The following is an 18,142-nucleotide window of genomic DNA, read 5'->3' on the forward strand; positions in this document are numbered from 1 at the left end:
ATCAAAACCAAAGTAACTAGCATAATTGTGAAGCTAATCAGTACCAATGGTAGTAAATAATTGTGATGTTAATCAATACCAAAGTATTTATGGAAACAAGTTTTAAATAGCAGAAATTATCATACTTGTTTACATATTTACCCTTTTGGGGATGTTCTGAGTTTTGTAAGAATGGAATTTTACATGTTTTCATCTTTAGGGAAAAAATTTGCAAATACTTTTCTCCTTAATCCCTTCATAGTGTTCAGGGGTGAGAGATAAGATACCCTTTCAGCCATGGGGTTCCCTGTTTGTCCTGTCTACAAGTGAGTTTTTTTGACAAAAAGCGGGGAGGGGAGATCGTTATTTTCACTGAGGAATTATTTTCCTCAATGGGTTGCTTCCTGATTAGGAATTTGCAAAAGTTTGGATTTAGAATCTTAACTTTTTTCTAGCTTTCTATTGTTTGGGGCTAGGGAGCTATTAGATGCTAATTTTCAAATCAGTAAAGGGTAGTGATTGTTTTCCAAACCAAAGTGATTCCCAGATTATTTGGAGATGGGAGATTCCCTTGGGAACGTGGTTGGAGGGTGGGTTTCATTTTTAGGAATTTCCCCAGACTGTGGCCAGAGTGGCCCACACTCCACAAAGATCTGGGAACACAGTTCTATTACATCAATAGTATTTAAAATGTTTTAGACTTAATATTCTTTTAATTTGATTTTCTAAAAAGTATATCTATACATTCTTTAAGATGTAATAAAATTGTCTCTTAATCTTCCTTCTTTCCAAACTCAGAATCTTAGTTCTTTTTTATTCAAGTTCAAGTTTATTTAGTTCAAGTCATTAAACTTTTTCTATTCACAACTCCTTTTCACCTGAGAAATTTTATGTGACCCCAGGTATGTAGGTATATAAAATAAGCATATAAATTAACATTTACAGATAATAAATCATAACATTACAGTCCTCACATTCTGTTACATGACCCCATATAGGGCATGACCCACAGTTTAAGAAGCCTTAATTCAGTTTATGAAGCCTTAATTCAGTTTATGAAGTATCCAGGACCCTTGTATGCTTTATCAACTTTCTATTTTCTAACTTTGGTCACTTTATTGTTTAAATATATTCAATAGACAATGGAGATCTGAGAGAAATGAGGAGACAGGAATATACTGTGAGAGTTTTGCTGCTTATAAATGATTTGGTTAATGCAATCACTAAAGTTTGAAATTAAAGGCTAAAGTTATTTTGAACAATCTGTGTACTGTATTTCACTTATTTGTTCTCCTCTTCATAATTATAGAAAAGCATTTGCTTTTATTTTGATTAATTCACATTCTCCAGAACTTAGAGCCCAGTTTTCCCCTCAAATTAAGTACTCTTTGGAAATAAAAAGGAGAGCTTAACTTTTTCACTTAATTAATGCATCTTAATTCACAGTAATAATACTGTTCTTAACATACTAATAGGGAAATTTTTAAGTACCAGAAGCAATAACAGTGTTTACTAGATTGGAGGAATACTGTTTAAAATAAATTCCTTGGCTTTCGCCTGGACCTTGTTTTAATTTGTTTCATTCGGGATTGAAGTTAAGGGTTAAGAGTTGAGGTTAAAACATACTTGTAACTTGAAAAATAAAAAATAATACATTGTCAAAAATATGCTTCCTGGCTTGTCTTTGTATTTTTGTTACAAGACAGTCCCTAGCATATAGGAGGTGTTTGCTTGTTAAATTGAATCTTTTCTAGAGAGTGTGAATTAATCTTAATTAAAAGCAAATGATTTTCTATAATAATAGCTACTACAGTTTACTGAAGAGGGAGGGAGAAAGCAATATCCAACAGTTAGACCTGTACTTCAGGAAGCTTAATTTGACTACTGAATAGAAAAAAGATGGACTGGAGTGGGGAGAGACTTGTCAGGGATATCAATCAACAGTATTGCAATAGCCCAGGTGTAAGTTAGTGAGGGACTGCACTGGTGGGATGGCAGTGTCAAAAGAGAGAAGGAAAACTATGTGGTGTTGTAAAGGTAGATTTGACAGGACTTGGCAACAGATTAAATTTGGAAAGAGGGAGTGAAAAAGAAAGTGATAAGTTAAGGATAATATTTAGGATAGGAGCCTGGTAACCAGGGGAATGGTGCTATCCTTTATAGAAAACATAGGAAGAGGAAAGGATTTAGAAGGGAAGCTAATGAGTTACGTTTTAAACATGTGGCACTGAAAATATCTTTAGCACATTACATAAATAAGCCGTTGAAAATGGGAGGCTGCAAGTCAGGAAAGAGTTGAATAGGAAGTTTTTAGAATCATCATGTTGGAGGTGATATATGAGTCCAAAGGAGTTGAGGTGACCATTGCAAGTAGTAGAAAAGAAGAGAGCTTAGGACAGAATTTTGAATGACATCTATAATTAGCTTCCATGACCTGGATAAATATCCAGTTAAGGAGATAGAGAAGGAATGGTCAGACAGATAAGAGGAGAATCAAGTGTGAGAAAACTTATTGAGCAATGGGTATCAAGGAGAACAAGGATGATCAACAATGTCAGAGGCTACAAAGAGATCTAGAAGAATGAGGTTTGAGAAAAGGTTGTTAAATTTGGCAATTAAGATATCATTGGCAATTTTGTAGAAAGCAATTTCAATTGAATAATGAAGACAGACTAGTTAAGAGAATGAGAAAAAAAGAATTATAACAATATAGCTAGTGAGGATGGATGGATCAAATTGGGATGTTTTTTGAAGGTAGAGAAGACGTTCATTTTTGTCAATAGAGAGTCTGAAGAATAGTGAGAAAATAGAAATTATAAAGAGGGACAATCTGCTGGAGAAGTCAATATGGATGAGGTCACTTGTGCATATAGAGGTATTTGCCTGGGCAATTAAAAGGGCTACCTTTTTATGTAAAACAAGGATAAAGGAGAAATAATAGTGGACAGTTTCTGATTGGTGAAAGATGAGGAATATAGGATAAGCGAATAGATAAGCAAAGATGGGAGTGAAGGGGGTCTCTGAGTGAATGGCCACATATTTTTGAGTGAAATATACAAAGCTCGCAGCTGAAAGAATGGCTAGAAGGGAAACTGGGAGATTTGAGGAAGGATAGAAGGGCTTGGAAAAATCACCATGTTTAGTCAGATGGTGAATCAGTTAGAGAGTTGTAAAAGGCCTCACTCTAGCAAGGGTCCACTTTGAAACCATGTAATAAAAATTTTAGCTGACGTAGCCAGCATGAGTTTTGTGATTTCTTCCAGTTTTGTTTAGCACCATATGAATTGTAGCAAAGATTGCAGATAGTGAGTAATCCAAGACTAGGGATCGACAGGGCAAAATCAGTTATCCAGTGACAGAAAACTCAGTGTTTGCTAAACTGGCTCACTAAAGGGTCAGTATGAGGAAGGAAGAAAAGAGAGTAGTGCAAAGAATGAGGCCTGGGAATGAATTGAGAGACAAAAGGGTTAACAGTTATAGTATAGATGAAAAAAGGGTTGAGAGTGCAAGAGATAGAGTAGAGGTGGAATAACATTTTGCAGTAAAGAAATTTCAGAGATCTTGAATAGAAGTGGAATACTTAGAGTGATGGCAATATCAATGGCAAAATGATAGGATCATGGATATGACTATCTTAGTTTTGGTTGGGGAATAGGTCTTTGGAAATGAGGAAGTTAAGGAACTGGGAGGTAAGAAAGAGTATCATCATCCTTCCCTCTTTCCCTCTATATACTTGTGTGCATACATACAAACATACATGTATGCATTGAGATTTCCTTGTAGGTAGAGAAGGAGAGATTGAATCAAGCACTGAATTCATTGAGGAAATTGGAAGTGTGTCCTGGAGATCTGTAAATAAAAGCAACTAGCATTTTGATTGGGTGGAAGATATGTACTGAATGAATGTTAGTGAAGGAGAGTTTACTAAATGATGGTGGGAGAGGAAGAACATCATTGTAGCTGTAGGCACTAAAGAGTATTAAAAATGTGCCACCTTGACCAGGGAGTGAAAGTGAAGTCTGTACTCTAGAGGATACAGGGAAGCAAGTCTTAGTGAATAAAAGACGATGGAAGAAGTAAGAAAGAAAAAGGTTTAAGGTAAAGCAGATCTGTTACTACGAAGCAGATATTCTAAGGAACATTTTAGAAAAGGTGGGTAATCTTGCATTGAGATGTTATTGGAGGATATGAAATGGGATGAGAGTAAAGGAGATTGTTAATCTTTTGAAGTATGAATTTAGTTCATACTGAATAGTATAATAGTAACTTAGGGTATGTCTAGTGTTTAGGTTAGAAGTGTGTATAACTAAGGTAGAAAGGGTGGTTGTACTAAGGAATACAATGGAAAGGTTGGTGCAAGATGGCTATGTACTATAAAATAAAGGTCAAATTTATCATATATGTGTGTATATGTATACATATTATATTATGTACATATATATTTCCCAGTGCCTCGTTAGTAAAATACTTAAAGCTCATTTTTTTTTCAGTAGAAATAAAAGATTTTGGAATGGTAAGAGTTAGGATATAGGCAAAGGGATTTTTTTCCCCTTTATGTACATTCCTACTATGGCTACTCAAGAGTATCATTAGTCTCACCTTTACAATCCCCAAATGGAATATAATTGATAAGTATTGGCAGAGGTGAAGATACTAGTATAGAACATCTATAATAAGTGAAAAACAACACCTACTTTGGAATAGCTGTGCTTTTCTATTTTTCCTTTTTGTATCTCTTGCACTTAAACGAAACTGCTGGTTATTCCTCTTCCATTATATACCAGAATGAAGCAAAAGCTTATATTAAACCCAAATCTATACTTTGAGCTTAAATCCAAGATTTGTTGAATGATTTGTCAGTGGACAATTTTCTGTTGAATTAACTACCAGATGCCATTTAAAACTTTTTTGCTGCCTGTTTTACATTGTAAGCTTCTATGAGGCCATAACTTTGTCTTATTTGCTTTTAGAGAACCCAGCATTGTACATAACATCATGTATCAAGTTCATTAAAATACTAGAAGGAAAAGTGCTTTTGGAGGTCAAACATCAGTGACTTAGAAAAATCCTAGAGTTAACCACACTACATAGTGGTTTAAGTGGCTTGTCATGATTCCTACAAGCATGGTACTCTCTCCACTATGCCATATTATTTGCACACAAGGACATTTATTTGATGATGATTTATGACAGATTTGGAACACATGCATATATTTTATTCTGAAGTGAAACACTACTATATCTTTTCTGTTTGTTTTTTGTTTGTTTGTGTTTTGTAATAGAACGTGGGAAGACAAAGTAAAGCACTACACAGTGTTTTCAAGAATTTTGTGAATTCCTTGACTTAGCACATTGATCTGTAAGTCTTCAAGATCTTTTCTCCCTTTTAAATTCTTGAGTATAGGAACTCACCTTTTTTCTTTAGAACCCGTGCGTGCATGTGTGTGTGATTGATCAAGGAAGTTTTATCTCACCAGTACCCTTATAGATTTTGAACATATTTGAATCAAATTGATGATCTGTGTCCCACTCAAGGCTAATTTAACCTTAATTTGTAGATTATTGGAGAATCTGTTAATCTAATAGTACTAGACCATTAAATATTTTTTGAATAAAATATAATGTATGCTAATTTGACATTGTATTTTGTAATTTTAATTAATTTATGATGGCTATGCTTAAATTTTTTTTAGCTTAAAATTCTGTTCTTTTTGATATATAATTCATGCCTTTTTACTTAAAGTTTTACATGATTATATCCATATAAAATACTATGCTAATTTAAATAGTAGGTTGGAAGGTAGCTTGAAAGAGAATTTATTTGGACATCTCAGTTCCTATTGAAGATTTAGGCTATTTAACTTTCTATATATCTTTTAAGTGGAACATTAATAAAGTTTACTATTTCTGGCCATAATGATTTTCATAACTAGCAAGGATACATAATCCTTAATTTATCTTCTGTCTTTTTAAGTTTAGAAACAATGTTAAGTTTAAATACTGAAAGGACCTCTTTTAATTTTATATAGAACTATGTCAGCTGAAATACCGCTAAACATTAATATCAAGGAACCACGATGGGATCAAAGCACTTTTATTGGAAGAGCCAGTCATTTTTTTACTGTAACTGACCCACGAAATATTTTGTTAACTAATGAACAACTAGAAAACGCAAGACAAATTGTTCATGATTACAGGTAACATTTATAGTAAGTTTTTTATTTGATCATATTTATGTAAAAAAATTTACAGTTAAATCTTATCTCAAGAATTCATCTGTTGCCAAGTTCCCTGCCTCTAAATAGAATTACTTGTTAATCATCTCAGAATTATGGTTCAGCCACTCACTTTGAACATTTTTTAAATATTGTCTGTTGAAAGACAATACTGGGATAGGAGTTGACAAGAGTCAACCTACATCCCAAGGAGCTAGTCATCTTTTAGGGGTAAGACACCTATGCAGATAATTATTATTAATTTATAAAAAGCATCACAAAAATTATCATGCCTTATGTATCAACATGAATTGCAAAGGATTAACATACAAAATTTCCACAAGGATCTTTTTTTTTTTTTTTAAGATTAAATTAAATCAACCTAAACTTTGGTACTTAATGATTTTAATGCGAATGTGGGAATAGAGTACATGAGTACTTTTTATAGAAAGGAAAAAACTGTAATACACTGGGGTGACTGTCAAGTCATATTATAAAAAATGTGATTACCTGTGACCAATTTAAAATTAATAACATGTTGTCCTTGATTTTTTAAAATTTGTTTTAGAAAAGGAATTGTAGCTCCTGGGCTCACAGAAAATGAATTATGGAGAGCAAAGTATGTTTATGATTCAGCTTTTCATCCTGATACTGGTGAAAAGATGATTTTGATAGGAAGAATGTCAGCTCAGGTTCCCATGAACATGACAATCACAGGCTGTATGATGACTTTTTATAGGTAAGTTATATAGTGCTGTCATTTAAATAAGTTTGCAACAAATCATTGATAAAGTATAATTTAATGGAAACTGAAGTATTATTTTTAAAGATGTATTTAGTTTTGCTTATTGTATAACTGCTGTATTTTTTTTCTACCAAATTGCATTTAATGAAGAGATAAAATTCTATCTAATCTTATTTATAAAGAAAAAAATGGAGAAGAAAAAGAAAAGTCTACCAGAAAAATCATCATTTTCACAATTTTTTTTTCTTTTGTATACCTGTACTTTTTTTTTTTTTAATTTATTTATTTAATAGCCTTTTATTTACAGGTTATATGCGTGGGTAACTTTACAGCATTAACAATTGCCAAACCTCTTGTTCCAATTTTTCACCTCTTACTCTCCACCCCCTCCCCCAGATGGCAGAATGACCAGTAGATATTAAATATATTAAAATATAAATTAGATACACAATAAGTTGTACACCTGTACTTACATAAAGGCAAAATAAACTTGTTAAGATTTCTGGGCTTTCTGGATCCTCTGAATGGATCAATAAAACTCTAAAATTCTAAAAATATGAATTGTAGGGGATTAAAGCATTGGTTCCCTAATCAAATGTGAATACTTCTAGGTGGAATAAAATTTTGTGTTATATCTTATATCTTAGTGAGTGATTTTGCTAGGTGCTTAACTAAGAGCTGGTTTTGATTGCAAAGAAAATGGTCTTAAGTGGACATTGAAGTCTGAGGAGACAAAGAAACACAGGAAAATTGATATATCCAAAAATAAGCTTTATAATTGTGCATTAGGCCAACCCTACTAATTTATAAATCTACAATAAATATTTAAATCATCTTTTTAGCCTGCTTAAAAAGCAGTAATAACTATTGTTGAATTTTTTAAATAATCTCTCTTTCTTCCTCTTTTTTTGCTCCTTTCTCCATTCTCTTTCTTTCTTTTCTTCCCCTACATCCTCAGAACAACTCCTGCAGTACTTTTCTGGCAGTGGATTAATCAGTCTTTCAATGCTGTTGTGAATTATACAAACAGGAGTGGTGATGCCCCTATTACTGTTAGGTAAGAATCTATTGTAATAACTACGATTTTAAAAAATATTTAGTTACTTAATTTGTGTATCATTTTGCTATATGACTTATTTTTAAAGAACCCTTTTATAATAGATTTTTCAGATTATTGTTCTAGCATAATATTAAATGAAAGCATTCTATAAAACGAAATCCCTATTTTATGTCAAAATAATTTGTCAGTATACCTTCATATATTTGTTGTTGTTATTCATTCATTTCATTTATGTCTGAATCTGTGATCCCATTTGAGGCTTTTTGTCAAAAGTACTGGAGTGGTTTGTCATTTCCTTCTCTACTTCATTTTATAGATGAGTAATCTGAGGTTAAACAAGGTTAAGTGATTTGCTTAGGATCACACAGCTAGAGGAGTCTGAGATCAGACTTCAACTTGGTTTTCCTAACTCTAGGCCCAGCACTCTGTGCACTATGACATTCCCTAGCTGTCCCTTCATAGATTTAACTTTTATTAAATTTGTAATGGCATTAATGTCTTCTTGCTCATCTCTCCTTGGCCTGGTATAATATGGGTTATAGCCAGTGAGTTTTAGTGAAACATAGACACTCTCCCACCATAAGCCATGTAGAATGGTGATGCTAAGAACAAAGTTGGGTCAATATACAGCTTGTTATCTCTAGAAGGCTTAGTGAAACCATGATGATATAATTTTGTCATATTTATTTTTTAAAATAGGTCAGCTAAGACATAAAGTTAACAACCCCAAATCACCTGCCTTATTTTTCTAGATCAGCTGACATTGTTCTCTTTGAGGCTTTTTGTAGAAATACTATCACATAGTCTTAAGTCTGCAAAAGATCTCAGAGAGTCATAATATAATCCACTGTGTACTTCAGCAGTAATCACCTTTACAACATCACATCATCTAGCTTCTTGAAAATTTACAGAAATAGGAAATTCACTGAAGTTCTATTAGCTCTAAATCTGTGATTCTTTGATTTTTCATGGCAATCAGTTCTACTTTGGGACACCTCTAATTATGAGCCTCTCATCAATGGTTTAGATCACACTTTAACTATGCCTGCTATATTCTACTGTGACCCTTATCAAGGATCTGTTGTAAGATGGCCACAAGGAAGTCAACCCTGTCTGCTAGGAGTCTGCCTTTATTTTTTCCTGAAAACATGAGGATATACATGGAGTGCTAGTAACAAATCATTTCTTTTCTGGTAAAATATAATCTGTTTTGTTTCTTATATTATCTCATTTTATATTTGCCATTTCTAAAGTATTCTAGTTATTCAAGAAAATACTCAGTGTTAGTCAGCAGGTACTTATGAAGTACTTCCTATATATTTCTCTATATATAGTGTGCTGTTCACTAAGGGATTAAAAAAAAGAAAGGAAGAAAGCTCCCTACCTTCAAGGAATATACATTCTATAAAGGAGACAACCTATAAATAACTAAATATATCAAAGGTATGTAGAGAGTAAATGGAAGATAATTTAAAAGGAGATGGCATTAGCAACTGGAGGACCAGGAAAGGCCTACAGAAGGTGAGAATTGACCAAAATCTTGAAGGATATCAGGGAAACTAAAAGGTAGGTGTGAGAAAGCAAAACATTCAGGTCATGATGAATAGCTAGCATAAAGACATGGATATGGGAGATGCAGGGATATGGGAGATGCAGGGACTTGTTTGAGTAACTACAAATAGACTATTGTAGCAGATCAAGAATGCATGGAGAAACTTGATAAATGGTCAAAGGATATGAACAAGTAGTTTTCAGAGGAAGAAATCCAAGTTATCAAAAGCCATATGGAAAAAAAGTTCTAAGTCACTAATAATTAGGCAATGCAATTAAAACAATTCTGAGGTGAACCATCTCCCCAATCAGATTGTCTAAGATGACAACAAAGGAAAATGATAAATATTGGAAGGACTGTGGAAAACAGGTGTGCCAATATACTTTTAATGGACCTGTACAGAAGTCCAACTATACTGAGATCAGTTTGGAATTGTGCTCCCAAATCAGTTAAACTATGCATAACCTTTGACCAAGCAACCTCTCCACTAGATTTTGTAGCCCAAAGAAATCAAGGAGAAAAAAGACTGCTATGTACAATAATATTTACAACAATTCTTTTTGTAATGGTAGAAAGGGAAAAAAATTGGAAAACCGAGAGGGCATTTTTGAGTTGTATGATGAAGATTGCAGAAAGTTTGGAAGAGGGAATGGAGAAGAAATAGAAGCATAGGTTATAGATTATTTTCTCAAGAAGTTTAGACCTGGGAGGCAGCACCAAGATGGCAGAGTAAAGTCAGGAACTTGTCCAATCTCTCCCCCAAATTAATGACTCTAAACAAATTTTAGAGGTTGGAACACTTCAAAAGACAGACTAGAATATTTTCTACTGAAATGAATTTAGCGGTTAGCAGGGAAAGGATGGGAGCATTGCGTAATCCTAGCGCAGACTGTACCAACGTAACCCTGGCTCCAGCCTTGATCCTAGGCCAGCCCCAGCCTTGATTGAACCCCAACATCAATGAGGCAGAATAACTGAATTAACAGTAGTTCTAGAGGCTTCTAATATCTTGGCCTTGGGAACACCAGGGTGGACTCATAAAGTCAGCAGAGGAGAGTCTGTGGCAACAGGATGGGAAATCCCAGTGTAGTCCCAGTGCTGGTAGCACCAACACAGCCCCAGCCACAATTCCAGGGCCTGAGTGTCAGCAAAGCATAACTGTTTGATTTAGTACACTAGCTAAAGTGGAATGGGGACACTCCTAATAGCTCCAGGACAGAAAAGAGTGCTTGTGGTCAGGTTCCTGGAATGATCTTTGGGGGAAAAAAATGCACAAAACCCGGGAAGCTTGAGACAGTTCACCCTTTACCCTGGAAACAGAACTCTATTTTAACAAAGAGTTAAAAGCCAAGTAATAAGCTAGGAAAATGACCAGACAACAAAAATGTTTCTGACCATTGAAAGTTATAATGATGACAAGGAAGATCAAAACACACACTTAGAAGATGATAACAAAATCTAAGCTCCTACATCCAAAGCCTACAAGAAAAATAGAATTGGGCTCAGGAAAAGCTCACAAGGTTAATCAAGTAAGAGAGAGGAAAAAGTTAGGAAAAGAATTGATAGTAGTGCAAAAGGATATGCAAAGAATTTAATGAGGTGAAGATTGCCTTAAAAAGCAAAATTGGCCAATTGGGAAAGGAGGTACAAAAGTTTACTGCCGAATATAATTCATTAAAAAATAAAATTGAGCAAATGGATGCTAATGACTTTATGAAAAATCAAGATACAATAAAGTAAAATCAAAAAAGAAAAAACAGGAAAAAAAAGTGAAATATATCATTGGAAAAACAATTGACTTGGAAAAGAAGTCCAGAAGAAATAATTTAAAAATTATTGATCTATCTGAAAGTTATGATGAAAAAAAAAATTCCTGGACATCATCTTTCAAGAAATTATCAAGGAAAATTGTCATGATATTCTAGAACCAGAGGATAAATTAGAAATTGAAAAAAATCCATCTGTCACCTCCTGAAAGAGATCCCAAAATGAAAACTCCCAAGAATATTATATCCAAGTTCCAGTATTCCCAGGTCATAGAGAAAACATTGCAAGCATCCAAAAAGAAACAATTCAAGTATACAAGTATAGTGGAGCTACTGTCAGGATAACACAAGATTTAGCAGCTTCCAGAGAGCAATGAAGCTAGGATTACAACCAAGAATTACCTATCCAGCAAAACTGAGTATAATACTTCAATTTTATCTTCAATAAAATACAGATTTTCAAACATTTGTATGCAAAGAACAAAGCTCAATGGAAAGTTAGATTTTCAAATACAGGAGTCTGGAAAAGCATAAGGAGGTAATCAAGATGTTACTTATATGAGTTGAATATGAAGGGATATCTTTTTTTAAAATGATGAAATGATGGGATGATAGAAGAATGTACTGGGAGAAAGGGAGAAGTGCAAATTATCTACCATTTAAAAAAAAAAAAGGTAAGGAGGGGAAGAAAGTGAAAAGAGGGTGAGAAAATGAACCTTATTCTCATCAGAACTGACTCAAAGAGGAAATAACATAGATACTCAATAGGGGTATAGAAATCTATCTTACCTTGCAGAAAAATAGGAAGAGAATGATATATGGGAAGAGGGGAAGGGTGATAAAAGAAAGGATGTATTGGAGGAGGGAATGATCAGTACCAAAACACTTTTGAGGAGGGTTAAAGGGGAGAAAAAATGGTGGGTAATACAATTAGGAATAATTGTAAAAAGAATTCTGAAGCAAGTTTCTCTGATAATATCTCATTTCTCAAACAGAGGGAACTGAGTCAAATTTATAAAAAGTAAAAACCATGAGCTGAACCATGCCCATCAATTAGAGAATGGCTAAATAAATTATGGTGTATGAATATTATGGAATATTATTGTTCTGTAAGAAACGAGCAGCAGAATGACTTCAGAAATGCCTGAAGAGATTTACATGAACTGATGCTAAGTGAAATGAGCAGAACCTGATCATCATATGGGGCAACAACAAGATTATATGATGATCAGTCCTGATGGATGTGTCTCTCTTTAACAGGGAGATGATTCAGACCAATTCCAATGGTCTTGTGATGAAGAGAGCCATCTATACCCAGAGAGAGGATTGTAGGAATTAAGTGTGGTTCACAACATAGCATTTTCTCTCTTTGCTATTGTTTGCTTGCATTTATTTTCTTTCTCATTTTTCCCCCAGTTTGATTTGATTTTTCTTGTGCAGCAAGATAATTTTATAAATATGTATGCATATATTGGATTTAACATATAGTTCTACCATGTTTAACAAAAACTGGACTACTTGCCATCCAGGAGAGAGGGTGGGGGAAGAGGGGCAAATTGGAATACAAGATTTTGCAAGGATTAATGTCAAAGAATTGACCATACATATGTTTTGAAAAATAAAAAAACTTTAATAAAAAATGTTTTCTCCCCCCCAAAAAAAAAATTTAGAACCATGCCACAAATTGATAAATGATCAAAAGATATGATCTGTACCCAGACAGCTATAAATTCATACATAAGTTTAGACTTAACACATTTACTTGGCATGAATACCAAAGAGATTCAAGAAGAAAAATATTCATAGCAGCTCTCTTCTCAGGGCAAAAAATTTGAAAGTTGAGGGATGCCCATCAATTGGGGAATGGCTCAGTAAACTGGTATGTGTTTTATGATGGAATATTATCATTCTATGGAAAATGATGAGCAGGATGCTCTTAGGAAGAAAAAACAAACCTAGCAAGTCCTCCATGAATTCGAGCAAAGTGAAATGTACTGTATACAAAGTAATAGCAATGTTCTGTGAATGATTTTGCTATTGTCAGTATAATCATCTATGACTACTGTGAAGGACTTATGATGAAAAATCATATCTCTCTCTCTAACTTAATTTTTCTTGAGGGCTTTTATTTTAATCAGGGTAGGAGATCTGTGTTTTTTTTTCACATTTGCATAACTTCACAAGTGATTTCTTAATTGTGACTGGGGATAAGGGAGAACCTAGAACTCAAAAATTTTATAAAAAATTAAAAAAAAAGTTTAGGCACAAAAATGAGGAGAAGATATATGCTTTGGTTTTCATTCACAAGTCTTTGACTTCCTTCATTCCTGAATCTCAGATCCTACTTTATTATATAGTTTGCATATGTTTTGAATTCTCAACTATGCCTGTTTTTTTTTTTATCAAAGTATTAAGTATCACAATGTATATTGACCTTATTTAGAGATTCTTATCAAATTCTTCATAGAAATTAATTGCTGCTTCTGTTGATGGTACATAAGTTTCAGCTATCTTTATTATGGTGTTTTGTTGTTGTTGTTGTTGTTTTTGCAAAGTACTTGTAAATAACACAATTCAAGATGGCCATGTATCTGCTAAAAAGTTTCTTATAGCTTTAGACGCATTAAGATCAACTCCACAGATTCCTATATTTTGGTTTAATTTATATCATTATATGTAATATATATTTTGTCATATATATTATTATATATGCTAATATTAATGATTTACTTCCTCCATTAGTGTATATGCTCATTCATTGGTCAAGTGGACAAGGATTTCACTTTTAGAGAACCAATAATTAAGTTAATGTTTACATCTAACAATATTAATACCCTCTGTTCCCTTTTCTAGTACTCTGCTATTTACTGAAGCAGTAGAAGGAGGCTATGTCGTTTTTACTTAGTTATTTTTACTTATAGTTATTGTTGCTATGATCTATCACTAAGGAGCAAGCTTATTAGCAAAGAGTTTCTAAATTTTTAGCTAGGCTGGTTCTTGGAAGGCATGTGTAACCTGTACTTAAGATTATATTTGAAGCCCTTACAACATGACAGAACCTATCTGAGCTTCCTGACTTCCTAGGATCGAGGGTCATTTCTATGTCAAATCCTTTGGAGTACTATTTTTTCAGAAGGTTTTTTGTTTTTTCTTAAAATAAAGCTGAAATTTGCCTCTCCACTGTTCATTCCTTATAACTCTAATCTCCTGATCAGAACAGAATAAAACTAATTGCTCTTCTGTATAACAATCTGTCAAATATGTGAAGAAAACAATTATTTGCTCTCCAAGACTTCTTTTCTATGAACATAGCATTGACAGTTTTTTTCAACTAATATTCAGATTTTCATTTTCCTACTAAGTCCCTTTTTTATGTCAATATCCCTTCAAATATCCCTTTCATGTCAATATCCTTTATGTCTCAGAAATAAATATAATATGCTATATGTGGTCTGACCAGGGCAGAATTCAATAAAATTATTACCTCCCTTGTTTGGACATAAAATTCTCATTTAATACTTTTTAATTTAGGGCTCCATTTCCTCCATTAAGAGATATTTTTTAATAGTTCCCTGTAGTAATATGGAAGGGAGGATGCCAAGTTAGACCATTTTGAAATTTTTTAGGCAACCACTTTTGATTAATGTAAGGACAGCAAAACTTAACTTGACTGCTTTAATAATGTAATTGTTTTTTTTGTAATATACTATAAATTGTTCTGCCAAAAATCAAATATCTCTGTATTAATTAAAAAAAAATTTTAAGAGCTAACTATGCTCAGAACCTTGTAATAAGGAGTATAATAAAAGAGGACTAATACCTTTGAGCTTATTCTATTTATAACTTACTAACTTTTAACAGTTATGCTAATTTTTTGTTATCATTTCTCACACTCAGTCTTTCTTACTTGCTCACCCTCCATCTTGTTTTTTTGTTATCTCATTCTCCCTCCCCATTTTCTCTTGCACCTATTTCCCCTTTTCTTTTTATCTTCTCCTTTACATATACATACATATATATGTCTGTGAATATATGCATCAATACAGACTTTAAAAATGCACTAAGATTTTTGAAATAACCTGTATAATGCCTCCAGCCCTTCTTTCCCCTGAACTTAACTCTTATCACTAAATACCCAATAGATATTTAAAATCAGAGATTCTGAAGACATCTCACATTCAGTATGTCTGATATTGAACTAATTCTATTTCTCCTCAAATTCTCTAAGCTTTCCTGTTTTCTGTTCAAAGTACTACCCATCTTTTCAGTCTCCCAGAATGATAAATTTCATCATTTTCTTTCACTCCTTACTTTCCCTCACTTAGATATCAAATTAAATGCCAAATCTTGACATTCTATCCCTTTAATGTCTCTTTTGAACTCATATAGCTACCATCATAATCTAGTCCCTTACTGCCTCTTCAGCAGATTATTAGGAATAATAATTTGCAGTTATTTACAAATTTCCTGGGAAAACTCATTATACAGGTCATGATCCTGCTCCAGTCTTGCTTATAAACTCCTGCCAAAATAATTTTCCATAAGTACATATCTGAATATGTAACTCCTCCACTCAATAAACTCTGGTGGCTTCCTATTGATTCTAAGAAAAATTATAAACCCCTCTGTTTAGTTTTAAAACTCCTGGCCCCTGCCTGTCTTTTTTGTATCATCAAATATTGCTCCTCCTGTATTCTGTGCTTCAGCTCTACTGATATTCTCTCTTTGTTTCTCACACAGGACCATCCTGTGTTTAGTGCTACTCCTCTCAAATTGCCTTAAATGTATTACTTTTTATTCAATTGGATTCATTTACCATTTGTGTATATTTTTATATATGTACTGATTCCCCTCTTTAGAACATAAAGCCCTTGTACTACGAATTGTTTCATTCTTTGTTCATGCATCTGCCATGCCTGGCATATAAAAGGTGTGTAATAAATTTGGGTTAATTGGTATTTGAGAAGCATATACTGTGAAAAGAAACTTTGTTGACTTAGATTCTTTTTACTCTTTTGTCCATAATTATTGGATAAAGTATCACAATACACTTTATTACTTAATGTGATATGTATGTTGTTCTTTACAGCCAATTGGGGACAGCATATGTATCAGCCACCACAGGTGCTGTAGTAACTGCGTTGGGACTTAATGCACTAACCAAGGTATTTTTCATTTTTCCACAATTAAACCTTTTGGCATCTTTTTCTTTCCATTGGTCTCTGTAACTTTTTCCCAGATATTTCTTTCCTTCAAAAAGTTTTATAACTCCTCATCATAAATGCCTAATACCTAACACCTATCTCTTTTTATGATGCTCAATAAGTAAATGAGAATCATTTAAAGATATGAATTAAATGTGTGTGTACATACATCACATATACACACATATATGCCAAGTCTAAAAATAAAGCATAACATGAAACAACACTGAAAAGTGAAGCTTGACCTTTTGATGCTTTCCTGAAAGTATATATAATAGATTTATTTATATTTATATATTGTATTTATATTTAATTATGATTCCTTCTAATACATAATGTCACTATTCCTGAGATTCCTGTTTAAATTTATTTCGCAGATTATTCTTATGTCAGAATATACACTTCTACCATCTCTACTGCTTTTTAACAGCCTATATTCTTCACTGCCTAGCATTCAACCTCGTTTTCTACATGGAGATTTTCTTTAAGCAAAACCAAATCAAAAGTGATGTCATTCTCTGTCTACATGACTGCCATAGACAGAAATGAATATATCCTAGACAATAGACGAAATGTTCAAAAAGTGTGGCCAAGGACACATTAATTTTGTGATGCAGGATCATCATCAGCTAACTCAACAGTTTTGTTCCTGCCCCAAGTTCTTAGATGGGACAGTTTGAGATAAAGGATTTCACCAAGGATGAAGCATAGAAAAACATATGTACATAGAAAATCACACTTGAATACCAAACTAATTGAGTCACACTGCTCTTTCATAAAGTTTTTGACTGGTACTTCTTACCTTCCTTCCCAGACACTTTTGCAACCACTTTATTGTGCATCCAAGCATTAATCCATTAATTCTGCTTATTTTTATATATAGTTTCAAATTAAGAAAGATGATAATTTTTAAGTCTACTGGCAACAGGTTCTGCTTCCCTATCCCATACCTCATCCTTATTGCTTCCTTGATTGTGGAATAGTACTCTATTCTTCCTCAGACCTTTTTTTTTTTAAAGCATCTTATATACGCATGCACTTTATTATGTTTTTTTTTTAATTATATTCATTTTATCCACACTAGCTTTTAAGCTTCACTAGGACAGGAACAACAACAGCACAAACAGTACGGGAGCGATCTTGTTCTTTTGTCTGTAACTTCCTTAGTGCCTAGGATGGATCCTTATACATATTAGGAAATTAATAAATGCTTAATGAGCTAGATTGAATTGAATTTATGGTATTATATAAAGTTTTTAATGGAGAAATAGATCATTCCATATTGTAGAGGCATTAAAATAATTTTTAAATTTTCTTTTCTACAGCATGTCTCACCCCTCATAGGACGTATGGTTCCTTTTGCTGCTGTAGCTGCTGCCAATTGCATTAATATTCCATTAATGAGACAAAGGTAGGATTATCATACTTTTTTGGAATAGAAATGTCCCTTCCACAAGCTTGTGTTGGGTAGTAGGCACTATCTCTCTAATATTAACTTTTGGTATTTTCATCTAAAAAAAATGGTGCTTTTGAGACATAAATTTAGTTATGTGAGACATTAGATCTAGGTTAAAAAAAGTCTACTGCCCAAAACAAATTGAAAAAAGAATTTCCTAGAGCA

The 18,142-nt window shown here is 33.2% G+C and overlaps 1 protein-coding gene across 1 annotated transcript in view; it reads left to right on the forward strand.

The window, feature by feature from the left end:
* SFXN1 (sideroflexin 1) overlaps positions 1-18,142 on the forward strand; it is a 46,529-nt gene that overhangs the window by 12,501 nt on the left and 15,886 nt on the right. The window contains exons 2-7 of the mRNA XM_003756845.4: positions 5,262-5,338; positions 6,009-6,176; positions 6,763-6,933; positions 7,898-7,996; positions 16,407-16,482; positions 17,847-17,932. Of these exons, the coding sequence (XP_003756893.1) occupies positions 6,013-6,176; positions 6,763-6,933; positions 7,898-7,996; positions 16,407-16,482; positions 17,847-17,932 (596 nt within the window). The 5' untranslated portion in view covers positions 5,262-5,338; positions 6,009-6,012. The remainder of the gene's footprint in view (positions 1-5,261; positions 5,339-6,008; positions 6,177-6,762; positions 6,934-7,897; positions 7,997-16,406; positions 16,483-17,846; positions 17,933-18,142) is intronic.

The sequence above is a fragment of the Sarcophilus harrisii genome, chromosome 2 (assembly GCF_902635505.1).
Source record: "Sarcophilus harrisii chromosome 2, mSarHar1.11, whole genome shotgun sequence".
In the NCBI taxonomy this organism is placed as follows: Eukaryota; Metazoa; Chordata; class Mammalia; order Dasyuromorphia; family Dasyuridae; genus Sarcophilus; species Sarcophilus harrisii.